This window comes from Lemur catta, chromosome 16 (assembly GCF_020740605.2).
Source record: "Lemur catta isolate mLemCat1 chromosome 16, mLemCat1.pri, whole genome shotgun sequence".
In the NCBI taxonomy this organism is placed as follows: domain Eukaryota; kingdom Metazoa; phylum Chordata; class Mammalia; order Primates; family Lemuridae; genus Lemur; species Lemur catta.
Genome location: NC_059143.1, coordinates 45352249 through 45379235, shown reverse-complemented (window position 1 = coordinate 45379235; position 26987 = coordinate 45352249). Strand labels below are relative to the sequence as shown.

General features: G+C 42.0%; 1 protein-coding gene across 5 annotated transcripts in view; it reads right to left on the bottom strand.

Moving 5' to 3' along the window:
* The window catches only part of ZCCHC2 (zinc finger CCHC-type containing 2), a 59973-nt gene extending 33555 nt beyond the window's left edge, over positions 1 to 26418 (bottom strand). For 2 of the 5 annotated variants that reach the window (XR_006729174.1, XM_045527340.1), the window contains exons 1-5: positions 25105 to 26418; positions 11375 to 11486; positions 8392 to 8468; positions 6123 to 6194; positions 1794 to 1906 (exon numbers count right to left, since the gene is read on the bottom strand). Coding sequence is in view for 3 of the 5 variants with exons in the window: in XM_045527340.1 (XP_045383296.1) it covers positions 1794 to 1906; positions 6123 to 6194; positions 8392 to 8468; positions 11375 to 11486; positions 25105 to 26025 (1295 nt within the window). In the remaining 2 variants the exon portion in view is untranslated. The remainder of the gene's footprint in view (positions 1 to 1793; positions 1907 to 6122; positions 6195 to 8391; positions 8469 to 11374; positions 11487 to 25104) is intronic. The other 3 variants (XR_006729175.1, XM_045527342.1, XM_045527343.1) reach the window with 2 other exon arrangements.
* Between the last annotated feature and the right edge of the window lie 569 nt (positions 26419 to 26987).

The following is a 26987-nucleotide window of genomic DNA, read 5'->3' as shown; positions in this document are numbered from 1 at the left end:
GCTCATCTGTAAGAATCATGATCTGTTGCTCACCACACACCAAGACCACCAGGCTCTTGCTGCCAGACACCCTGTCCCCCACAAATAACACAGCTGCAGAAACTCCCTTCTCTCACCACTTCTAGATTCGGTGGTCTGAGTGCTCACCAACAGCTGAGGCCTTGCTACTCAATTTGTGTTATTATATAATGAAAAAGCTCTCCCCTCCCAGGTTTCTGCTTGTCTCCATCAAGGAGCAAACATTCATCTCCCTCCCCTCTTCTCAGCTCCCCAACCTCAAGAATACTCACTGGGCCCAGTTCCCTCCCCAGGAGGGGGAGGGCGGGCAGCCAGTGGCACACCTCTCTGCTCCCCTTCGGCAAGTCTGCCTCCCAAATTGGGCCATCTGAGGTTCAGAGGGCAGACAACATGGCATCTCACTGAAGCCTTGACCCTAAGCCACCCAGGCTCTGACACTGCTTTTACTTTGTTTACTTATTAATAACTGCAAGTTTCCAGCATGTTTCCTTGGCCATTATTCCTGAATGTATCTCCCTCCTAAAGGGAAGCCCTCAGAGAAGGGTTAGTGCCACGACTGCCAAAACCGCACTCCAACCTCCATCACCACCTCCAGACCCACTCCCAGCTTGATTCCTTCTGCCTGATAACATGATCACCCCCAGGATGCCCGTTCTCCAAGCACAGCGCATTCCACTCTATCAGACTCACCCGTGTTCACACTTCCCAGTCCAGCTCAGATCTATCATTTGTTAAAAACTGAACATATGTTTTTCCTGAATTCCCTTGCCCCATTATCTTTTTGTCACATCCAAGAAAGCTCCCGTCCAGGACAAATCCAACCATCTACTTTCAACCCCACTGCTGGAAAGATTTTTAAAAACAAACCAAAAAACAAAAAATCTCATACAACAGGACAAACCAATATCATTATAATTTACTGATCATCAATCTCAACTGGACTCCATACCTTGTCCAGCTTAGTAGGCTTCCTTTATTAGGCTGTCCTCCAAATCTCACACAATTTTAAATCCCTCTACTCTTAAGCTTTTGATCCTGTACCCTCTACCTACCCCTTCTTAAGCAAACCTCTTACTTCAGAGAAAATATGAGCCATGAGGCAAAAGATGCCTCAACTCCCCATCACAAAATAAGTAAATTTACCTACACCCATCCTGCCTCTGCAGGGACCTCTTGTCACCAATGTCCCCCCTGCCTATTTCTTCAATCTTCTCCTCTCTCTATGGGCCCAAGGGAGGCTCTAGGGGCTAAGGCAAGATAAGGTCTATGCCCCTGGCAGCACATTTAACGCTCATCTCACCTACACCTGTCTTTCCCAATGGCCCAACAGCCTCGAGAGGGGAAGACCCTGACCTTACTTAACCAGCACTGTGGCTCCAGAAGGGCAAATAGCAGAGAGCAGGCGCTCGGCAAGTGTTGCTGCCCTGCACTTTCCAGCCTGGGCTTCCTACTGGACAACTTAATCGAAACAAAAAACATCTCCAAAGTTGAGCTCTTAGACAAAGGCATCTTTCAATACATATTTTATGGAGAAAATAAGAGGTTTTACTCAATATTTGCATATTTTAGAAGCAACTAAATTTTATGATATCAGAGAACTGAAGAGTACAATATGAAATTAGTTTGGTAACTTTTACTATGAGCCTAGACCTAAATAGCACAAGTATAAAAGCTCATTTTAAAAAGTACCCCAAAGAAAGAATCTGTGACCCCCCTTAAGCAGCACTTTATCCTGTCTCTAATGCTGCTGTGCTAAGTGTTGGGTAAACTGTTACCTTAGGATGGTCTCTAGGTCAGGATGTCGCCGTTCTTCCCTTTTCAAGGAACCCTGATTCAGGGCTCTTAAGATGGTCTTATCAAAAGTCTCTGAAGACAATTCCTTTGGAAGCTACAAAGAAAAACATAACGCTGAAAGTTAAGTTTCTCACTTACTGGTAAATATGTTACAAATCAGATGCATTAAATGAAGATAAATGCCTCCTGCTCATTAATCAATCACCCCAGAGCAGCTCCTTTTCCAAATCTTCATGACACAGGGCACCATACTGAAGCAGTATAGATCTTTCCACCAGGAAATGCAACATCTCCTTCTGATCATGCCTCAGGGCTCTCCGAGGTGCAGAGTAACCCACAGCATTCAACGCACTTCCCGACACACCTGCGTGTACCTCACACTCTAAGTTCCACATGCCACATGAAAATGACACCCACACTAAGGTTCTCTAGTTAAACTGAACATTTTGCATAGCAGAGCTAGTATTATTTTTATCCTGGAATAGTATTCTGAAGTGCTATCTCTGCCTTTATAGTTACCAGTTTCGTGCCTCCAGTTTTACATGTTAATCTCAGGCAATGTCAGACTATCATTGCTGTACAGCAATACAGAACTGAGTATGAAAGATGGGTGAGAAACTCTCAATCTCACTTGAATACAAGCCACCAACTGGAGGTTTGGTAACCTTTTCCTCAATGTAATGGAAGTACCCTCAGAGCAATGTGCTAGAAACCACCAAAAAAAAAAAAAAAAAAAATCACTTGGCCAAGAAAAATTTAAAACAAAATTTTGCCTTTTTATTTGACTGTTTAACTTTAAAAAATTCCTAGTAAATTGATTCTTTATAAAACCAACTTTCCAAGTCTTTCAAGAACTCAAAGTTTTAAATTTGACTTTTGATAACTAATCTTTGCTATCAACTCTTGAATTACTGGCACTTTCACTAAAATTCAGAGTAGAACCATTGACAGTATTTGAAAAGCCAAAGGAATATACAAATCTATACAAATTGGTGATTTACATATGGAGCTTTGAGAAATCCAAAGTAAATACTTTCTGAAAAATAAGTATTCTGAGTCAACAATTTAGACATGAAAAATTTACAAAGGAAACATAAAACATTACTAATTTTAGGCACAGTAGACTATGGAATCAAGATGCTCTGTCAGAATGAAGCTCCTTCTGGTTCTTCTACTAACCGGGTAAGATCAAAGGCTCTGTTGGCATTCCACACACTCACTGTGGAAACCACGTCATCTGACTAGTGGGGAAGAAACAAGTTCTGGATCTACACATTTTCCAAACAAAGAAATCACTCTTCATTTCAGTATTTATGCTTTGATATTAGCTTTTTAATACAGACTTATGACACCAGGCATGTATCATATTACCCACTTAAACACGATTTCTCCCGAATATCTGTGCACAGCCAAAGAAAACCAGCTTTAGTGAAGAAGTCTATTTCAACTACCGAATCCCTGATGGTTCTTCTAAACACGGATGGCAACAGTACATAAATGTTCACCAAGTCAATGACACTGTTCACATTACTAGGCAGAGTGCAGATAGGTGGTCATCAGTATTTGCAAACTGATTTATTTTCATGTGGTTTTCATCTTCAATTTCCAAAGCCTATTTCTAGTCTTATGGGAAGGCATATTTGCTAAAAAAAATACAGCTTCAAATCATGTCTTTTGTATTTTAGTCACTTGTTTTGAATTTTCTTCCCTCTCAGTTCTAATATACCCAGAGCTTCCCACCCCCAGAACTCCAGCTCAGCCTCAGAATAAACTCAGAATAATGGAATGTTTTTGTACCTAGCTATTACAAGTTTATCTTTAAAAAAAACTGAAGTCAGTGGATAACCATCTATAAAACCTCATTGCAATGTAGTTCCTGCAACAATCCTCATTCATTCATTCAGTCAGCAGCAAACACTCGAACTCCTTCTGTGCCCCAGGCACTGTCTTAGGCACTGTAGACACACAGTGAAGGAAGAAACAAAATCCCTGCCTACAAGGAGCTGACATTTTGGTCATGAGAAACAACAGATGTAGCTGCTAAGAAGAAAAACAAAACAGGACGGGGGACAGGATGTGGAGGACAAAGGCTGCCACATACATGGAAAAAAAGGACTTGAAAGTGCTGACCTCAACCTCACGTTTCCCCACTGTGGCAAACTACAAGTGCAGTTCAACAGCAACCACACAAGCTAAAGGGTGTCAGTCTGTATAGGCTGTCAAAACGACGGGTTCTGCTCTTAAACTTTTGTAGATGATGTTAAAAGAAAGGTAAAAAGAAAAGAAGGATACGCGAAACTTGATATTTTATAATAAGCAATACATTTCTAGAAGTATATAATGTTGCAGATTATTTTCTGCAAAAACGCATAAATACCATTTTAGAAAAATATTATATTCAAATGTTGGCTAAACAGGGGAAGTATTAATTAGCATGATTTTAAAGACTGAATTACTTATTTGGGGTTATAGTTTTTTAAAAGCACCTAAGCTTCTAGAAAAATTGTGTGACTGAAAAAAAAATGCAATGTGCCAAGACATACAATAGCTGATGCTTGAGGAGCACGGACACTGCCTGGGTGCCAGGTCCGGGGAGCGGGGCTCGGCTGCTATGTGCTCTCACTTTACTCTCGCAGACCCGTGGACAGGGAGGTAGTACCCACACACAAACGTGCCAAGTTCCTTGGCCCGGACAGGTGGCAAGCACTGGACCCGCACTCCAAGACTTTTCAGCCTTAGCTCTTATCCCCTGCAACTCTCCCTCCAGCATTAGAATTCTGTCATGAAAAGGGCAACAGAAGAAGGGAAACGAAAGCATGCTGCTCCCTAACCCAAGTGAAGCCTGTTCATGATCACTTGTCCTTAAACTTTGATAAATTTATCCTATCAAGAGCCAGAAAAGTTAGAAATAAGTAAAAGAGACTTTAAATGTGTATGTTGGAAGTGGGGTGGGCCTCCTTAATTTCCTCTACAATCAGACTGTCAGCCAGGGCCTCATTTTCTCCAGTGGGGCGCACTGCCTTGCGGACGGTGCCTGCCTGGGCCCAGGCCCCTCTCTTCCCAGCCACGTCTACAACCGGACTGTTACCATGACGGTCCAGCAGACAGAGCCAGGGCTCCAGACCACTCCTTCCCCCTCACCAAGCTGTCCAGGGCTGGTATGCCCTAGGTAGTGGGCTTTGGCAACAGGCAATAAGTGAAACTCACCCCCTATCTTTACCCGCAGGCAGGTCACTAACAGGTGGGTGAAGGACTCCTTGGCCCTTCATTGAGAGAGCCGACTTTAAAATAAGCCACAAGAAAATGGAACTGTTCAAGTCATCCCTGGGTGTGACTTCATTCAGAGGAACTAATGAGAAATCCAACTGAACTAACACTTGGACAGGATATCAAACTATGTGTTCCTCAGAGAACTGGCATCTAATGTGCTACTCAAAGCTCTCCAAGTTGATGAAAAACAGCCTTTTTCTGATTTAAGAATGATCTGAAAAGAATATACTTATGGTGATAAGCAGAAACCTACAAACCAGCACTGGGCCTGAAAATTTCAGATGCTATAGGTTTAATAACTACACCCTTACCCAAAACTTAGTAACTGAATTGCGCATGTTTGGTGTTTCTGGACTGTTTTATCTATTAATAAATTTTAAAATATTTTGCTTATTGAGAAATAGTAATTTATTATCTAAACCTATTCCCTCCTTTTCATATTTATTTCTACCTATTCACTTTGCAATAAAATCAAATTAGTATAAAAGAAACAGGTGACAGTTTAAACAAAATGATCTAAGATACCTTTCACCTCAGCAAGTCTGTATTGTTTCCATTATCTTCTTATTCCCAGTAGTCTGGAGATTCTCTCAAAAGGGGGGTAGGGGGGACATGGAACCCAGAGAAGAAAGAAATGGAGAAATATTTAAAGGAAGTCTCCAGAGAGAGCTGACTAGTTATCAGGTCTGAGAACTACTACCAAACAAAAACGAATCTTATCTCATTTTGCAGACACCCTCTCTCACTGGAAGTACCCTTGCAAGCAGCCATCAACAATGTATATCTTTTGCAAGGAACTAGGAATCAGGTTCCATTTCTTTAAAACGTCGAAGTCCCTTCATCATCTCCTTATGTTAGTAATGTAAGGTAAGAAAACATGTTTATAGAGTAATATCATGTCTTCTATAGCTAACGGTCATTCAGAGTTCTGAGCCAACCTTTATGTGTTTTAATTTTCCTGGTGTTTGTTTTAACATTGAGGTTTTTCGAACCTGCATATTATGTAAAAATCATTTTAACAACAAAATCTATACTTTTACCTTCAGTAGAAATTCCTGTAGTTCTTGGTGGGTTTTTGTTACTGTTGTGACTGAAAGATCAGACCAATTTACCTGATTTAAAAAAAACACACATATTATATAGTTATTCCTTAGGCAGGAACCGGCTGGAAAAAAGCCATGTGTAAAACAAAGGGCCTTACTTAAATCTTATTAAGGTTAACAATTAGAAACATAAAGTTAATCTGGCATTGTCATATTTTCTTCAAAATTATTAAAATTAACTCTACATTGACATATTCTACTCAAAAAAGTTTTCTAATAACTCTTCAAATTGCATGGTATTTTAAAAAAGTCATCTTAGAATGTTACTATGTTTTAGTCATTTTTGAGAAAGGGAAATATCTTACATTCTTTTTGTCAACTTACAGGACTCTAAAATGACACTTTGACAGGGTAGATCTATACCACCCAAAGATAACAATTCTATCTCATGAAACTTACTATATATGCATTCTTAAGAGAATAACTAGAGTTTACTGCCCCTCTTTGGTAGCAGCATTTCCTATTTTTATGGGAATTTATGGTTAATGAAGAGATTTCATGTTTATGTCAGAGCTTTAAAATCCTATTAAGAGGCCAGGGGCGGTATGATTACCTCCATTTTCAGGTGGAGAAACTAAAGTTCAAAAAGGTTAACTTACTGCGGGGTGTGACCCTAAGTGTAAGAGCCAGAACTGACATCTATTACGCTGCCCTGTCTCCTGGGTACTTTCATTCAGTGATTCAACTGTGGCCCGCTAATAATTTCTACCCTACAATTATTTGAGCTAAACAAATACTTGGGCGATGCTAATACCTCAGCCTTATCATCTAATCATAACATAATTAATCAGACACTTAAAAATACATATGGAATTTTATCTAGCAACTCTCAAAACAATCTTTATTAACTGGCACGTTTCTTAAACGATTTTTAAATATTTAAATGTTCACTGAATGGCTACTTATGTCAGGCACTGTTCTGACTCTTGTGTCAGGAGACACAAAAATGGACAAGACAATCAGAGTCTCTGCTGGCTGAGTTCACAGTTTAGTGCAGGAGACAGATGAAAGCAAATGAACATATAAGAATTTCCATAAGTGATTGGTACTTGGAAGAAGATGAATAGGGCACGGTACAAGAGTAGGGAGAACACATTAGCTGGGGTCAAGAAGGAGCTGGGGAGCTTCCTGAGCTGGAAGCCGGTTGTGTCTCAGTCTGGGGGAAGAGCTCTCCAGGTGAGGGCCCAGTGAGGCCTTCAGGAAGGACAGCTGTGACTTCCACAGCTGAAAGGGGCATGAGTGAGTGCAGAGAGCAAAGACTAAGACACGCGCCACAATGAGACACGTGGAGATAAAGACTGAAACCTGCCAACTGAGGATCTTTCTCCCTCAAAGCAGAAGCCAGAGTTCTGAAACTCATTCAACAGATGTACCGAGCAAGTCAGACATGGTGGGATGGCAGAGGATGAAGATCCCTGCTCTCCATGAGAGCATCATATACTGGAAAGATCTGTGAGAGGTAAAAGGGTAGTATACACCTCGGAAGAAGGCGAAAACATTTTGTTGGAGGATCAGAAATCAGTCCATGAGAGAGGTACAGGTAAAATTTGGCAAGAAATGCTTTGGAGTGGCATCATTCCACTTGGCTTCAGGGTATGTACAGCCCAACTTGAGGAGAAAGGGCCAGATGGTGGGGCCCAAGCAGGGAGGAATAAGGAAGCTGTGGACAAGGAATCATGTTACAGCTGACAGGCAAAAAGGAGACATGGAAAGTGTTATCCTGGGAGTGACAGAATCAAAGCTGGGCTCTACAGCTGATCAGAGGGACAGGTGACAGGAGAGCTGTTACCTAAGAAGACAAAGCAACAGGGCAGGGAATAAAAACATCACAGAGAAAGGAGAGGAAGAGAAAAATGCCAGGGAAAACAATGCCAGGAAAGACAATGCCGTTGATCTTGAGTTTAAAAATACTGGCACAAAAGGTTTACTTTTACTTTTTAAAGATACATCTTATATCTTAACTGTCTCCCTAAATCTAAGGCTCTTATTTATTTTTAATAAAACAGCCAGAGTAATTTTAATAAGATATAACTTCAAAAATACTTTGCAAACCATGCAGTATATACTAAAAACAGTACATTCCCTTAATTTAAAACAAGCATATATACAGTTTTTTCCTTTAAATTAGCAAACTTGCTGTAAGTCTTTCCAAAGATCACTTAACATAGTGTATATCAGGTATCTTTTGTGGCTGAGAATAGCTTACTTTGAAAGTGTACTCCGAATATTTGTCAGCCCTTTTTCTCTGGACTCCTTTCAACATTATCTTCTCAATGTGCACAGCTGAAAGAAAAAACACACACTCTGACTTCTACAAAGACTGGATACATATTTCAGTAACCTAAAGTAACCCTAAAATTTGAAAAATACTTAAAAATTATGCTAAGTTATTTAATACTTTCATCTTTACTACTGGCTTTAAATCACAAGATTAAAAAACACACCAGCCTCACAGCAATGTGCCACACACCTGTGCAGTAATTTTTTCTACATCCATTCGACATGCTGATCACCTAAGTACTTTCAAGCAATCTGCTAACACCAAAGATTTTAAAACAATAAAAAGTGCCTGCACTTAAGATATTTTTCTAAATGATAATCTTTAAAATTGTTATTCAAATTACCATAAATATAGCACTTTAGGATCAACTAAATCTGGTTCATTCAATTATTTATACATAGCAGGGATAAAGTAGAAAATACCTAGTTTTATTTTTAACACATCGACTGCCACACTAGAAAAAAAATTTTTTCCCTTGGGGCTACAGTGTTTTATTATGAAAATAGAATAAAAACTTTGAGAACAAAGTGATCCTTTCTAATTTAATGAAAACTTTGTTATTTTTTAGGCTCCCAAAGTAAAGAGACCTGTGAGTTATACATACTTCACAAGATCCCAGGCTCAAACCTTGATTGAGTTAAATACAACTGACATGACAGTTAATGTGTTAATCCAAAAAAAAATCCTACTCAAAAGTTACATATCAAACTGGTAAAAATTTCTAATTGGGTATGTAAAAATTGATTTTCTCAAATGTGACCCTCAATACCATATAATGGTAAATACAAACTGAACATTGTAATAAACTATGAAGGTTCACTGTAGCAAATTTTTTCACAATTTATTACAGGGAGAAAATAGTGGACATAAATCATATTAAACTTAAAAACAATTATTCTGATTTGAACTAAATAACCAACTCGTTCATGAGGTAAGCAAACATACAAATCCCCCAATACCTCCTTTTATAAAAGTATCTCCTTAGCAAATAAATCAAATTGAAAAAGAGCCAATTTAAAAAGAGCTCATCTACTGAGTGTAACGTAAGGACTTAAGAAAACTGTTGCTCTGGGTATAAACAGAAGAAACAGTACTTACATAGTAACGAGCCTGGTTAACAACGACTATGACAAACGTTGCAGGGAAGCGGTTAGCAAAGTAACTCAACACAGTAGGATGGGTCACACTGTTGGATTCAGGGGAGCAGGGATGGGCAAAAGGGTAGTTTGCTCATTTTTGTCTTAGAGGAAGAAGTAAAAACAGGTGGAGTAGAATACACAAAGTAATGAAAGTATGGAGGAGGAAACAAGACCATGGAAGGTGGGCAACAAGAAGGTAGGAAGCGTAAGACACAGAAATATGCAGGGAAACAGACATTTATAACAGACAAAGGATATACCATCACCATCATTTTGTGCCAGCTTTCCAAATACAGGGCATTTGGTGGTCTGCTTCTGGGCCAATTTCCCCTTTGTAGGCCAGAAATGTTGACGACAGAAATGAAAGAAAACCTCAGAAGCCAGGAGAGAAGTCTGTACCTCAGTGCAACAGTACAAAGGCCCAACTGGGATGGGAGGGTTTGCTGTTTCCAAAAGCTGTTACAGTAAATTATTTAAAGATGAGGCTATTAAGGAAAAACCTTTTGAACTAATCTATGTTCAGAAAGAAAGAAACCAGCTCTACTTCTGCAAATCACTGGGCCTAAGGGTCGGGATCTTGGGGTTTTTTGGGTCAGATCCTAGTTTAGCTTAGCAGAAAGACATCACAGGATACAGGAACATGGCTGTAGCTTCAGCCTTGATTTCAAGTTATAGCCACTCTAGTCTACCAGAATCAAGACAAGACGAGAGAGTATGTGGCAAGGGATGGCTGAGAATGAGAGTGCCTCCAACTCCCATAAATTAAAACTAAAAAGCATGTATTACATACACCTTTTAAAAAGTTAGGAATGTAAGAAAAATCATCTACAGTACCACCTTACAGTTAATTGTTAGCATTTTCATATAATCTTTATGTTCTTCTAAAATATTTTTATAAAGCAAAAGGGACCTTCATTGTAAAACCAAACTCTGCTATAGGTTACTCATGTGTCCAATGAGCTCAGGTGTAGTCGTCTACGATTAGAGTAGTTTAGCTGGAGAGACAGGAGTACTGTGATCATCTTGAACTGAAGTGGTCACTATGTAAACTTTAACAGTAAACAGACCTATTTTTCCTCTGTGAGGAAAAATGTATTAAGCAAAAAAGATTATTGGGACTAAAAGGAGACATAATTTGAAAACTGTTATAATTGTGATGCTTATCAAATATCCTTGGCTCTTCTAAAGCCTAGATGGCAGTCTACATTTTCCATTCCAATTCTTCTCCCAACAGGGGTTAATGGATTCTCCAAATAAAAAGAGAAGAGACTATCCAAACTTATTTCTTCTTAGATGGCAATGTTCTTTCATTCCCCTACTACAAGCCCCTTAAAAACTGTACTATTGCAGGAAGAATGGATTTGTAGGGAATTTATTTACTCTTACAGTGAATGTCTGTGAAATTTATTTTTTCAGTAGACATTGAGCTCATTCTACAGATAAAGCACTATTCTAAATACTTTGGGAATAAGATAAGGTCTTTGCCCTCTAAAAGTATGCATACAACCAAGTTAAAGATACAGCCAAGAAAACTGACTACAAAAGGCAGACCAAGTAAGTGTATGCTAGGACAAGCCCAGGGCTACGGAGCTGAGGCCAGAATGCAGATGGGCAAAACTGGGAGGACTGGCTTTTGAGCAAAACCTTGGACCACCAGTAGGATTACTCTACTCCAAATATGGGAATGAAGTTAAGAGTTAATCAGTGTAAACAGTACCCTATAATCTTATGATGCATTAATGCTTTAAGTTTTAAAAAATACAGCATACCTTCTCGCTGAGCTCTATGAGGGGCCACAGTAAGTCCATCCTGAGGTATTGGGGCTTGTTCTATTAAACTGGTCTCATTACTTTGCACATAATCACCATGAGCAGAGTCGTTCTAGAAGAGAAAGAGAGGGACATGTTAGTCTACACCACAAATTAACAGTAATGAATCCCATAAAAATAAGCCAGACTCAAGTTTTCCAGTTTTAATAACAACCATATTTTAGTGGCAATTTTTAGAGATCAAATAGGTGACAGCACACAAAGTGCAGAAAGGCACAAAGTGTCAGAGCAACAAATAAAAGAGGAATCATCAATATCTCTATTCAACAGTAATACTCTATTATTTACTGTCTCAGCTTTCTTGGGAGATAAAAAATTGCACGTAATTATTCAGAGTTGCCAACGATGTCAGTTCTGTGCTATAATGAACCAGAATCAAAGGAACATATATAATAAATGGTACCCTTTACACTAACCCACCATAGGTAAGGACATTTATTTGTATTTTTTATATTAATCATTACACAATTTTTACATTGGTTTTAGTGACAGTGTAAAAATATTCTGTGTTAGGAAAAAGTCTTACAAAAGGTATTGTTAATACATGCCAAATTTTTCTAAACAAGAACGTGTATGGATAGTGAGTTTAAAGTTAAGTAATCTAACAGCAACTGGTGCTCTAAACCTAACTGAGTTTGCCCAGCCAACCCACTAGTGAACTACAGTGCGCTGCACTCCCAGATCTGCTGCTTGGAGTAATAAAGGTCTTGCCAAACCTACAGATCTCCAGAAGTCAAGCACTGTCACATATGAACTGTTACTGCCACATGCTGGTTAAGCCAAAAAATAAAACAGCCTTATGTCACCTTTCTATCACAATTCACACCTTATCCCACACCCCCACCCCACCACCACCCCCACCACCCCCCTGCTCATATTCAGAATCTGAAAACATAACAAAATCAGCTCGGTTTCAAGAACCAATTAAAATTTTACAAACCTGCAGTAAATAATATTGATTTTTTTAATTGTGTAAAGAAATGAAGCAAACAGAAGATCCTAAATTTCCCAAGAATCTCAATCTAAAATACTTTGTTCTGCTGTCTGACAATTAGTACGGGTTATCAATTGACAGCTTTACTCTGAAAACAAAGCACCACATTAGACACTCTTGGGAGCTACAAGCTTGAGCCCTGTTGTCTGTCTTCCTCTAGACAGCCAAGGAAATAAAGATTGTCTACATGGGAGAGCACAGATCCCTTTGGTCAACATCCAAATTTTCAAACATTTAGCCCGATGGCATTTACTAATTTTTGATATTAGTGATTTTTAAAAATATGGCTACAATTTTTTAAATAAAATCATGTATACACTAACTCAGACCAAATAATCTTTTATTACAAAGTAGTAAAACCACATTTGCCTAAGAGATTTTGTGTCTCAAAAATTTAACATTGCTATAAATACTTCAAAAGTCAAGAAATAAATTAATCTTTTCAAATAGCTGTGTTAATTGGAAGAAGTTTAGTTGAATGGGTCAACCATTTCTTATAGTGGAATATTTTTCTTTGTTACTGACACGTGGTTCATAAATTTAAAATAACACTTTCAAATATAAATACAAAATGTGCAAAAAACAAGACTTTTCATTAGTGAAATGCCAATCAAAATGTGATACCACTTCATGCCTATTAGGATGGCTATTATCAAAAACAGAAGTGTTAGCAAGAAAGTGAAGAAGACAGAACCCTTGTGCATTGATGGTAGAAATGTAAAATGGTGCAGTCAATGTGGAAGACAGTATGGCAGTTCCTCAAAAATTTAAATAGAATTATTATATGACCCAGTCATTCCACCTCTAAGTATATACTCAAAAGAACTGAAAACAGAGACTTGAATACCAATGTTCCTAGCAGCATTATTTGCAATAGCCACAAGGTGGAAACAACTAAAAAGTCCATCAACAGATGAACAAAATGTGGTATATACATACAGTTGTACGTTATTCAGCCTTAAAAAAGAATGAAATCCTGATACATAATATGATTTTGATGAATCTTGACAGTATATGAAGTGAAGTAAGCCAGATACAAAAGGACAAATAGTGTATGATTTCATATATGAGTTACCTAGAGTAGTCAGATTCATAAAGAAAGTAGAATAGTGGTTACCAGGGGCTGGAGGTGGAAAGAGAGAAATAAAGAGTTATTGTTTAATGAGTACAGACTTTCAGTTTGGGATGATAGAAATATTCTGGAGATAGTGGTGATGATTGCACAACAATGTGAACGTACTTATAATGCCAGTGAATTGTACCCTCAAAAACGGGCAAAATAGGATAGTCTATGTTATGTATGTATATTATTTATACCACAGTTTAAAAAATTGAAATGATCATGCTGCCTCCTCAAACAGTGAAGCAACCATAAGAAAGCAGTTTACTTTCACAATCAAAATCGTATTTTTTGAAGTCTGAAGTTAACTTAAGAACACAATTTAACAATCAGGAATCAACCTCCTGTTTAACAGCCTAGGGAGAAAAATGGGGGTTGAGTTTCTATCCAAGGACCTACGCTCATCAACCCATGAAATATCTACTAACTAAATGTTTCTTTTCCTTCCCAAGTCTCAGCATGTACCAATGCTGTAAAGTCATTTAGACTAAGTTTAGAAGCCATTTATAAACTCACACATGAGAAGCCGCAGGAGTTACAGAGATCGGAATGACGGCCTTCAGCAGCCTCACCAGTGGGCGGCTGCTCAGCCACGCTGCTCCCCTTGTGCAACTGTCACACACGCCTGTCTTTGTGCTCAGGAGGGGGAAGGGTGCCTTAAGATCTGAGAACTACCGGTATGATGAAATTGTGCAGATAGGAATTACACCAACTTTTTCTATTTAGCTCAGATTCCAATGGAAATGCAGTACAGATGACATGCCAGAGTCAGCACTGCACAAAGACTAGTTAGAAGGAAGAGTCAGGACCATGTGAAAAGTGGAGAATTTTTCTCTGCTTGGATCAAGACAGAGTTTAAAAAGTCTAAGACTGCAAAAACATGCACAAACACACAAAGAACCGTAGTAGGCGTGTGCAGTCTTCTCCTTTTTTAAATTCCGTGAGGTACAGCTTTCTCTGTCCCATGGCTTGTGTCCTCTAAGAGTTACTGGTTAGCACAGATCCACGCATCATGTGTGATTCAGGTAGTCTAGAGAGTTTTGCCAGAGATCACTCAGACCTAACTTTCACGCATTGAGACCCATCACAATTACACACTTGAGATTTCTTAAATGTGGGAACCTTGTGAAATAGTCAAGTGCCTGAATAGTCCTAAAAAAACCTTTGTGTGAAAATATACCATTATATTATAATAAAAGTCACGCTTGTCTCATTTTATTTTGTTAACAAAGGTCAAACTGTAGGAGTTTATTTCAACTCATCTAGCAATATTCTATGGTTCCTCTAGTTCCTTGATGTAGACTATAAATTTAAAAAATGCCAAGACATTCCCAATATAAAAACAAGCAGTAAGAGTTTCTTAGCTTTTTCTTTAAACTAAATTTACCAACTTCTTTTGAAGTTTTCACACTTGTCAAATGAGACCCAGAAAATTAACATTGGTTTATAACAACATTCTATTAAGCTTCTGTGGTAAAGATAGCTAAAAATTCTTTGATATTCTTGCCACTGAAAGATGGAAACTAATTCCCTACCCAGTGGATCTGGGCTGGCTTTAGACTGTGACGGGAGCAATGTGCCGCTGAGATTAGGATGCCTCAGCCTGGGCGTCCCGGACACGTGGGCCACCACATATGAAGTGCAGCTCCTCTAGGCGGCCACTCTCAAGAGACCACATGGAAAGAGGAGAGGGGTCCAGAGAGGCCTTCCAGGCTCCAGCTAAGTCTGCAGACACGCTAGAGCAGAGACAAGCACCTCTGTGGTTGTTATCTGTCTAAATTCCTCACCCACAAAACTGTGAGAGATGGTAATGAAAAAGGTCATTGTTTCAAGCAACTAAGTTTGGGGACAATTTGTTACACAGTTATATGTTTTAAATTCTATTCTTTAAATCAAGGGTCCCCAACCTATGTTGAGTTGTATAATTATTTCATTATATATTACAATGTAATAATAATAGGATTAAAGTACACAATAAACGTAATGTGCCTGAATCATCCTGAAACCATTCCCCACCACCCTGGTGCGTGGAATAATTGTCTTCCACGAAAATGGTCCCTGATGCCAAAAAGGCTGGGGACCGCTGCTAAATAATCAGGGATGCAACTAAAGCACCTGCTACTATTTAAGCAAGAGTCACAGAAAGTCTTGCTTTGAGTGTTAGAAGATGATTCATAAACAGAAACTTTACTGAGATATCAAATTTCATCCATTTTTTTGGAAGAAGAGGGAAGAAGTTGGGGAAAATTCAAGAATTACTTGCCTGTCTTTTTACTGAGGAAGATGTGGTAGAAGAGGCAGAGGTTTGTCCAATTTCCACTTAATAAAACCATACAACTCAACCCAAAGTGATGCCTTGAATCACCCTACAGCATCTGATAAAAGGCAAGTTCTGGAGTGAGAAGAAAGTTGGCTGGTAATGTATTAAAGTTGCATTGGAACAACAAAATTGACACAACAGTTCAGACAGGAGGGAGCCCAATGAACCAATGGCTCAGAAACAGCAGGATACAGATTTCGGCTATGACCCTGCACTTCCTATGTAACTTATTGGTTCACCAAGCAGAGTGTGGCAGAATTAGCTATCTTAAAGCTTGGGCAAATGCACTCCAGGTATTGAATTGGAGGGGTGGGGATGACAAACGATTTATGGAGTTTTATAACCTCTCTGGCATGACAGCCCGCAGATCAGACCTGGCCACTGCAACAACAACTATACAAGTTCTTAAAATGACATTTGTGAACTAACAGTGTTTACCCTGTGCAGAGTGGGGTGGAATGGAACTGGACAGCGGTAGCGAGAGGGGGCAGGGAAAGTCATCACTATCACTTTCTATGGATTTTTTTCTAGCAAAACAATGCTGACACAGAAGCCTACTGGGGAGGAGGGAGTGAAGGCTCTGAAACAGTAGTGAGGGCAGCAATTTTTACCCATGAACAAGCCTTGACGTTTTCCTTGCAAAACTCTGTTCATGGCCCAGCTTGGTGGCTCACGCCTGTAAATCCCGGCACTTCAGGAGGAGGCTAAGGTGGGATAATCACTTGAGGCCAAGGAGTTTGAGAACAGCTTGGCCAACATAGTGAGACCCTGTCTCTACAAAAAGTAAAAAATTAGCCAGGTATGGTGGCAAGTGCCTGCAGTCCCAGCTATCTAGGAGACTGAGGCAGGAGGATTGCTTGAATCCTTGGAGGTTACAGTGAGCTATGATTGCCAGTGCACTCCAGCCTGGGCCACAGAGCGAGACCCTGTCTCTAAAAGAGAAAAAAACCCTCTCTCCATGCTTCTGTTATTTCAACCTAAATAGTACCATCTGTTAGTTGATAGGTGGACTGGTGAAAAATATATACTCTGTACCGGATCACAAAATCAGAGAGGTGCTTGTGCAGTTTCCAGTAGGGTTCCCGATCCTAAGAGAATCTAATGCTGCTGCTGATCTGACAGGAGGTGGAGCTTATGCCGGTGAAGGCCAGCAATGGGTGGTGGCTGTAAATACAGATGAAGTTTCATTTGCTGGCTACTCATCTCCTGCTGTGTGGCCCGGTTCCTAACAGTAGGGACCAACCGGTACCAGTTGGTGGCCTGGGGGTTGGGGACTGCAGCCTTACAGGACCTACTACTGAATTTCAATCATTTGATATCCAAAACAAAAGTCAATTATACTTCAGGAAATTATTCCAATTTAGACATTCCTAACAAGACACAAACATTCCATGATATTTACATTATAGAATGCTCACTTCAGTGACCTTAAAAGTAAGTTTTTAACTTTCTAATCATAAGCAAGGTAGTATCCCAAAACTCTACAGCTGACTCACACTATCCCTCAAGTAAATTATAAATTGAGATCAAACACTAGAGACTCACTAGAGTCAATTAACCAAACAATAAGAAAATAGTTTGTAATATGACTTTTCCATTCTATCAAAACATCATTGCTAGGTTTGCACCAATTTATGCACCCACTACATAAAAGCATAATTAACTTAGAGAACAGTCTGATTTTGAAAGAGTATTTAATGAGCACAACTATTCAGCATACACCCATTGAAGATTCAGTTCAAAACTATATTGTTGTTCTATACTTTTTATCTAAAGAAACAATTCCTTTTATTATTTCCACAACTGTGCCTATCCTACATGGCTGCAAATATTTTTACGTAGTACATATCTGTTAAGTATAATTCAAAATAAGACAAAATCACTGCCTGATACCAATATCATATATTGCTTTAAGACTAAGTGTATTTTTCAAAGCTACATTGAAAAGCCTAAAGCACAGGAAATTATGACTGATCAATTATGATACATGCAACACTGACAAAAAAAAATGAAGCACAATGTCAGAGGCTTTGGGGAACTTAAAATCTTGTGGGGAAGGCCAACTTTTACTGGTTAATAATACCAAGCAGCACAGTAGAAGTACCAAAATTATAATATACATGCTACTTCAATTCAGCAGCTGCAAAGAATATTTTATCATAAGACTGCCACAAGGACAATTCCAGAGAACATTATGCAAGAGGTGATGGCATGAGCACAGCCTTGAATGAAATGAGTGGGCAAGAGAGATTTTGAGTCCAAAGACCTAATAGAGGTCAGGGTCCAATGGTCACTGAAAGAAAGTGTAATATGGTTAAATATTGCTTTAAAAAGATGTATCTGGCAGTAGTATCCAAAGGATAAGAGGTGAAAAAGCTGAAAGCAGGGCATTAAGTTAGGCTACCATAAAAGTCTAAGCATAAAGTCCCAAAAGAGCATGGTGTCAGGCAAGGATAAGGAAAGGGAGGATTCAGGTTATGACAGGTGATGACGATTAAGGTTATCAAGCAAATTATGGTGACCAGAATATAATGGTACCACTGAGAGAACTGAGGAGTCTAGAACTTTAAAAAAAAAAAAAATCAATGATGAATTCTTTTTATACAGATTAAAGTGACAGCTGGCATTCAGTGAGATATGTACTATAGGCACACACAAATTTTCACTGGCTCCCACTGCAACCTGCTGACAACCCATTCCTTTAATATGACCTTCGAAGGCCCTATGTAACCCAATCCCTACTATCTCTTCAAATGTCATTTTTATTCATCCACTGCAACCAAATTGTGCTAATCACTCTCTGAATAATACATACAGCATGTGCTGTTTATCAAGCATTTTCACGTATATTATCACATTCATACAACAGTTAAATGAAGTAGATGGGAGTCATATCCCTATTTTACACTGGGCACTCTGGAGCTTGGAAAGACTAAATAACTTGCCAAAATGACCTTTTCAAAATCTAAATCTGACCTCAAATAAATTACTTCTTGAATGAGCATAGAACACTTCTAATGAGCTAAGACATTTAGAAAGGAATTAAAGGTCAAATGTTCCCTGGAGCATAGGAAGAACAGAAGGAAACGACTACCTCCAGCCCAGCCACCTGTAACATAAACACCCGATTAGGTACTTCCCTTCTAGATTGACTGTTTACATAGATAGGAACCAAAAAAAGTTTGTGGATGAATGAAGCTTTTGTGACAAAGAATTCTCTGTAAGTAAAAGGAGTACTGTTATACACAGTCCTTTATAACGAAAAACATAGTCAATAAAATTAAAGTTCAGTCTGCTTTGAGATTAGTAGTGTGGGCCTTTTTGCTTCTCTCTTTTTAAATTTTAGCTTAACATTTCTCAAGGAAAAACAAATATATTAAATAAGCTAAAAAAATAAGCGAATTTAATAGCTTTTATTTAAAAACACATTAAAATGTTCCTTAGTTATCCATGGATTCTCATCTGTGTTTTGAACTAACAAAGAATTATGTCATTTAAAACTGCAAAACAGCTTTAAATTATAGAAGTTTTCTGGCTAAATGTGAAAAATGGATAAATATTTAAGTAAAGTTGCATGGAGTTAATGATAATCTAAATTTAAAATATGTATTTTCTCTATTATCCCTAAATCCAATATGGGAAAAATATGTACTTTAATAACTTGTGACCCAGAGAACGTCTTCCTTTAGGTTAATCTGTAGCATACCAGATCTTTATAATTAATATAATAACTGTTCCAAGTAAATGTGTTTTGAATACCGCCTCTTCAATTATGCATCCTTCCTGAACATCAATGTATTTACAGGTGTGGTAACAGAGAATACAGAAAGTACTCTACTGTAAGAATTTGTATTATATGAAAAAAAGAAGACACATTCATAAAACAATCTGGAGGTTGTATCTTAGTGGAGAAGAAAAATGTATTGAGAACTATTCTGAGAAAATTCATGCTCAAGACGGTATGTGAATTATTGTGCATCTTACCTCATTAATTCAATCACCACAACCTCAAAAGGAAGTTATTATCCCCATTTTACAAATAAGACTGACATTCAGAGATTTAAGTGCCCTGCTTCACATTACAGAGCTAGTGACAGGGGCTGGAACTTAGGCCTCCAAGTCTAGTGCTCTACTAAACATGGCTATCATTCTTCAAGGCCTTCTGATAGCCTCTACCACACACTTTCTTGTCCCCTCCTCATGAAGAAAATAAAAAAATGTAAGTAAAATGTGTATACAAAGATTTCCTATATACATATATATATATACATATACACACACACATATATATATGCACAGTTGGTCCTCGGTATCCGTGGGGGATTGGTTCCAGGATCTCCCCCATACACACCAAAATCCAAGGAAGTTCAAGTCCCTGATATAAAATCATGTAGTATTTGCATATAACCTATGTACGTTCTTCTATATGCTTTAAATATCTCTAGATTACTTACGATATCTAATAAAATGTAAATGCTATGTTATACTGTACTGTTTAGGGAATGCTGACAAAAAAGTCTCTGTATGCTCAGTACAATTTTCAAATATTTTGGATCCAAGGTTGATTGAATCCACGGATGCAGAACCCACCGACACAGAAGGCCGACTGTACGTACAGACACAGATTTTAGTTAACTTGAAGAAAAGAACGTGTTTCCTCTCCACAACCAACACCCGCTCCCCTCTCTTCCTACTGTGGTATGAATGAGACTTTTTCCAAGTTCTTACCTGAGAAAACCACTGCACAGAAAAATGTAACTGGGGAAGGATACTCAATATTTTAGTGATTATGTGCTACTAAAACAGTCACTGCTTAACTCTGATAGGCTAAAAAGCCTCTTCCAAAAGGCTTTTATAACTGAACTGCTTTTACTTTTTGCTGCAGCCAAACCAACCTAAAATTTCCCAAGAAAGACTGCTACCTCTGCTCCCCACTCTCAATCTGTAAGATGTTGTAACCACTCCTATACCACCACCTTCCACTCAAGGCTGAACTTTTACCCATAATTGCTAACATTTATTGAAGGCCATGCGCCAGGCACTGATTCTATGAGTACTCCTTCACTGAAGTCTAACACTCCCAACAAGGCCTAAGTACCGTTACCATCCCAGGCTTTAGTGAGGAAAGTCTCGGGCAGCACACACTGCCCAATGACACTATGCACTTCAAAATATCAACTATCCCAACAAATTAATAAACATATTTATCATCAGTGAGCATTAGACCTGTTCTTTTTAAAAGCCATTTTTAAAAAGCATCTTTTTAGTGCCTAATACAAGAACAACTGAAATGCTGACAACCAATCTTTTCCCTCTCATTTTAAGTCAGTTGCTCTCTCACTAGGATTCTGGCTGCCACATACACATTCAAGTTATCTTGAAATAGCATCGTTTATGTTAAAACTCCTTGAAACTACCACCAATACATTATCTATATTTGAAAATGAGTCAAAGTATTTAGTCTATCAAGTACAATATAGCTAACCAACCTAAGCTATGAAACAGTAACAATTTTACAAGGTTTCTTTGCCTTTTTTTTTAAACTAACAACTAATTTTAATAAGGACCTGGTCACTTAGTACCATCTGAACTCACAAAAATTGAGTTCAAATGTTTTGAGTTCAAATAACACTGTAAAACACAAGATGACTGTGTGTGTCTTAGTATGAAAAGTTTACATTTTATTTCATGCAACCATTACTACTTGACAAGGACCCAAACTTTGAGGATCCTCAAAACACAAACAAAACACAGAATGGCCATATTAACAATATAAACCACTAATCACTACTATGATAGTCTATGCTTTTTTTTTTTTTTTTGCTTCTCACACCTTTGTGTTGCTAGTTGGGGGTTAAACCTCCAAAATTAGAATATCCATTTTCATGAACAGTTAAAAAATGTCTTTAGGCCTGCAAACATAGGAAGCTTGCCTGTCTTGCTTCTAGCCTTTTCAATGAAACAGCAACAAAACTAGCATCACTTAAAAATATTTCTACAATTTTTTTGTTGCTAACACACAATTTATAGTTTGGTTTCCTAATAATTGGAAAAGACCCATTTTTAAAACCGGGTGTTTACAGCTATGCTATATATGCAGTCTGTAAGCTTGTAACACAGCTACATCAATCACACACATTTCCTAGGACACTGTTAATGAGTGCTTTCACTTACTGTCCTATTTGTTGAATTGTATGCAAGTTACTGGTAGTTCCTGTGAGATTTATGCACAAGCCTCCTAAAAAGAATGCCAACATTCAAGTTGTAACTCAGTGTAACATTTACTATAAAATCATGCAAATCACAAAGAAAAACTCTAGAGATGTTACTTTTAAAAGAAAAAACATACTTATTGAATCTTCCTTTGTTTTTCCAATGTGACCTAGTAAGCATATTTTAGTGGCAATTTGTGGACCTGTCACTTCAACTATTAACTACAGTATATCACTAATAGTTGCCGCACCTGATCAACTTCAAGGCATATAATTAATATAAAATTGGCATTTAAGCACATGTTCTACCTGTGAACGTCATTAGTTTAATTTTCTTTTCCCTAACAGGCTGATTCCTATTAGGCACTGGATACAAGTCTTGTGAGAGCCAGGAACACTATTCTCGGCTAGTATATACTCTTGTTTTAATAGAAAGGAAAATTAAAAGGAATTAGTTTCACATTATTCATTTAACATGTATGAAAATACGAGGGAGCGACACAAAGCTTCATTTAGACAGCAGCCAAGAAAAAGAATGATTCTCAAGCAATTAAAAAGTAGCATACTGGATCTAAAAGGTTACTTCCGGGGCAATAAAATGCAGCCACGCGAATTTCCCCTTTCCCAGGGTCGTCGTCACGGCCAAGCACCCCCAGAATATATAATCCACGTGGTCCTCGGCTCTGTCCCTGACTCTCCGACGCTAGCCCGGCGCCCTCGCCGCCTCCGGCTGAAGCTCCGGGGGCGCCTCTGGGGGCGGGGCCGGCGCGCCAGTCACGTGGGCGGCGAGCGTGGCCGCCATCTTGGAGGGCGGGGGAGGGGAGGAGCCCCGCGGGACCAGCCCCGAGTCGCAGTCTGCTCGGCCGCGGCGGCGCGTGACCACCGGGACTCTCAGACGGGCCGCGGAGCCTCCACGCGAGGGACGCGCGAGCTCTGGGCTCCTTCCTGGAGACCCGGAGGTGGGCACTCCCTCCCCGGATGCATCGCAGCGGCGGAAGGCCGAAGAAGAGCTGGGTTGGACTGCAGCGAACCAGGATTTAAATCAGCCCACCCGCATCAGCGGCCTCCGGATTGACAGCCCGGGAGCAACCAGACCCGCTAAAATGTCTTCAAGGCCAGAACAAGCCACAGCTGGGACTCAGAAGCCACTCTAATAAGCAGAAAATGCGGGGTCATAACAATTTAATGAGACGTAAATGTTATGGTAACCCTAAACTGCTGGAGAAAAAAGTTCCCCACACCAAGTGTCTAGAAATAGCCTTCAGTGTCACCTGTAGTACGTACGCGTACTCCCTATGACTTACTTCCCTACTTCGATAGATGGCCACAGCACAGGGCACTTCCTGAGAAGTAATGACGTGCTGAAATTAATGGCAAGATGCCCAACTTCACTCTGTCCACTCCTCCCAGCACTCACTGTTGGCCAGAAAAGGCCACGCACTGCAGTCAAGATAAAAATCTCATTGCTCTCGTTTGCACGCATCCCTCCCCTTCGTCTAGCTGCCTTGCAACACTCCCATTAAAAGCAAAATTTACAAAAAGAAAAGGGAAAAAAGACTACCAGCAGTTAAAATCAGAAATGGGCATCCTTGTTGGAATGGTATGAATGGAATGATATATAAGCTGTTCCACTGTGCACACACTTTACATGCTAATAGTAAATAGGTACTGGAAGATAATAAAACTTAAGAAAATGCTGGGTACTAGCATTACATCTGAGTTTGATAAAACACGTCCTAAAACATAAGACTCCTTCATGGAAGCCTCGTTTTAAAAAGATTTCAGCCCAGATTATCTCTAAATTCCTTCCAGCCCCCAAATTCCTTGATTCCATGGTGAGTCCACACAACCATTAGTGAAATACAATGCCCAATTTTCGTTCCAGTACTGAATGACAGCAGATATGCAAGCTGAATTAACTTTCAAGCAAGGAGGGGGGAAATCCCCTCTTCCACTATATCGTCCTAGAGATCACCAAAATTGGAAAGCATGGAATCCAAATCAATACCTTTCAAAAGACTGTGATGCACAAAAATCATCTCTTATGGTACATAGTTTTAACAACTCTAACTGAACCCTAATCCACCTCCTCCATTAAGAAGTTCTCAAAGACTTTATTGGACCTAAATTATTAAATTGCTTTCATGGCTGTATAAAAATTTGTCTTTAACGTTTGCGACAAGTGGCTCATCTGGATTCTCATCTACTACATCTTGGTGTTTAAATAACTTTTTTAGACAACATTAATGTATAAAGGCCCAACAAATATCCCGGACCCAAATCTGTAGGCACGAATCAAGCCCGTCAGAAAGCTGAGTATGTCAGAGGTAAAGGGCATAACCAGGCCGCCCTAGGAGACGTCTCTTTACCCAGACAACCTGCGTTACTACTTATCCCACTCAAGTTTCAAGTCTCCACATCAGATTTCTTCTGGGAACACCCAGCTCTCTGAGCAGGGGCCAAAAGACCCATATGACCCCTCTAAACTCAGGCACACACTGAGCAAGGAAGTCCCTCTGAGCCAAAGACTAGGGCAGCACGCCGGGAGCGCACCTTTAGGACACCTCACGGGAAGGCAGAGCTCTGCAACGTGTAAGCAGAGCGCCGGTCCGCCAGAAAGGGACGGCGCTGCCCGAGGCTTGACTGCGGCTAACAGACAGGCTCCTAGCGCTTCGCTCTCCCCCCGCACCTACTGCTGACAGATGCTCAAAGCCAAAAATGTCCCGAAACTCTTCATCCAAGAGGAACCCCGGGCTGGGAGCTCCATGCCATGGAAGAGACTTCTAGAGCATTCTGTTATGGCGGGTGGCTGCGTGTGCATGAGGTGGGGGGTGGGGGAACAGAACTGAGCGGCCCAGCAAAACGAAGAAGAGTACTCCTGGGCTGGGAGCCGTGGCGGGCGGGGGGATTCCGAGCCACCTGCGCTGGGCTGGGGCTCGGTCAAGGGGCGTCCGAGAGCGAGACCGCAGAGCCCACTGGGGCGGTGACCGCACCGCGAGTCCTGCGAGGCTCCGCGCGCCTTACCTGGGCCCTGGAGCCGGCAAACTTGCAGGGCTCCACCTCCACCTCTGCGTCCTCGGAGCCCCCGCGGAGCGCGGTGCGGAGCCTCTCCAGGTGCTCCCTCAGGGTGACCCGCTGGTGGAAGGAGAAAGCCGGGTGCAGCGAAGCCATGGTGAAGAGCAGTAGCAGTTCCTCTTGGGCCCTGAAGCCCAGTCCGCCACCGGCCCGAGGCTCGGCGCCGCTGCCTTCCGGGCCGGAGCAGTCCTTCTCGGCGTCCTGCTCGCCGTCGCCGTCCTCGCCCTCCGCGCCGCCCCGCGAGCCCTCGCCCCGGGCCGCGCGCAGGCTTTTGAGCACCGAGTCCACCTGGGGCAGGAGGCGGTGCAGGCGGCCGGCGGCCTCTCGGTTCTCCGAGCCCAGCAACGCCAGGTAGACGATGAGGCGCGAGCGCACGGCGGGTTCTCGGAAGTCGGCCAGCGGCCCGGGGTCGGAGAGGCCGTTGGCCTTGGCCTCCGAGTCGCGCAGGTAATGGTAGTCCTTGCGCGCCAGGTCCTCCAGGCACGAGCCGAGGAAGCGCAGCTCCAGCGGGTTGCACAGGTCCAGCAGCCCACACATGAATTCCAGGCGCTGCGCCGAGCCCAACACCAGCCCGAACCACTCATAGACCCGTTCCTGCTCCCGCAGTGCCGCCGAGGGCCCCCCGCCTCCGCCCGGCATGCCCGCCCCCGCCCCGCCAGCAACAGGCGGCCCGAGCCCCCGGGATGGCGGCGGCGGCGGCGGGGGGCCCCGCGGCGGGCCGGCGGGCGGCGGCGGCGGCGGGGGGCGGCAGTCGCGGCGGCGGCGCGGCGGCGCCTTTGCGCCCGGCCGCGCGTCCGCCTCCGGCTCCTCCGCCTCGGGCGGCGGCTCCGCGGGGTGCGTCGGCTTCAGCGGCAGCTTCATCCTCAGCATCCTCGGCTAGGGCGGCGCGGACATGCGAGCGGGGGCGGGCGGGAGGGGCCGCGAGGTGGGGCGCGGGCCGAGGCGGCGGCGCGGCCGTCAGGAGCGGGGCCCCTCCATGCCACCGGGGGAGGGCCGGGGGCGGGTCTCGGCCGGCGAGGGGGGCGGTGGCTGGCCGGTCGGGTCGCTGGCGTCGTCTTCCCCGGCCGGAGGCGGGGCCTGCCAGCGGCGGCTCCTCCCCCTGGGCTCCGCGCCTTCTCTGGGAGCCTGGCTGCGGGCGGGAGCAAGCGAGCGAGGGTGTCCTCCTTCCGCCTCCCTCTCTCCGTCGTCCGCACTGAGCTGGGGCGGCAGTGCCTGAGCGGTTCCCTCTCGAGCCGGTGCGGACGGAGCGGACGGGTGAGGAGGGGGAGCGGCCGGCTGGGGCGGAGACGCCTGCGGGATCCGCGCACCTCACCCCAGCCAATCAACGTTCCCAGCCGACGGTTACGTAGCTCTCCCCGCCCTCAGGGGCTGTCTTTCTCCGAGAAGCCACGCCCAACTGCTGCCCAGCCACCTCCCTCTCGGCGGCTTCCGCGTGGTCCTAAAGCCCGGTCGTTCCCAGCGTGGGGTTGGACGCGGGCTGGGACAGTGTGGCCGCGGCTAGGTGTGCTGGAGCGCGGCGAAGAGCGGTCAAGGCCCACGTGAGAGGAGGGAAGTGGGCGATTCCACCTTTCCCAAAGGCCCTGGCTCTGCTTTTGACCAGTGGCTCCTCTCTGCTTCGCCACCTCGCGCCGGCTGCCGCCCCGCCTCGGTCTGCGCCTCCCCATTGAACGCGCCCCCGGAAAGGGGACTTCTGCGAAGTGAACGCGCGAACCCGGGGCCGACCTCCTCCACGTCCTCCGGCGCCTGGTGGGCTGTCTGAAAGTCAGCGGTCGGATAATGCACCTCGTGGAACTGCGAGGAGCGGTTGTGTTGACTCTGTGGCAGATGATGGA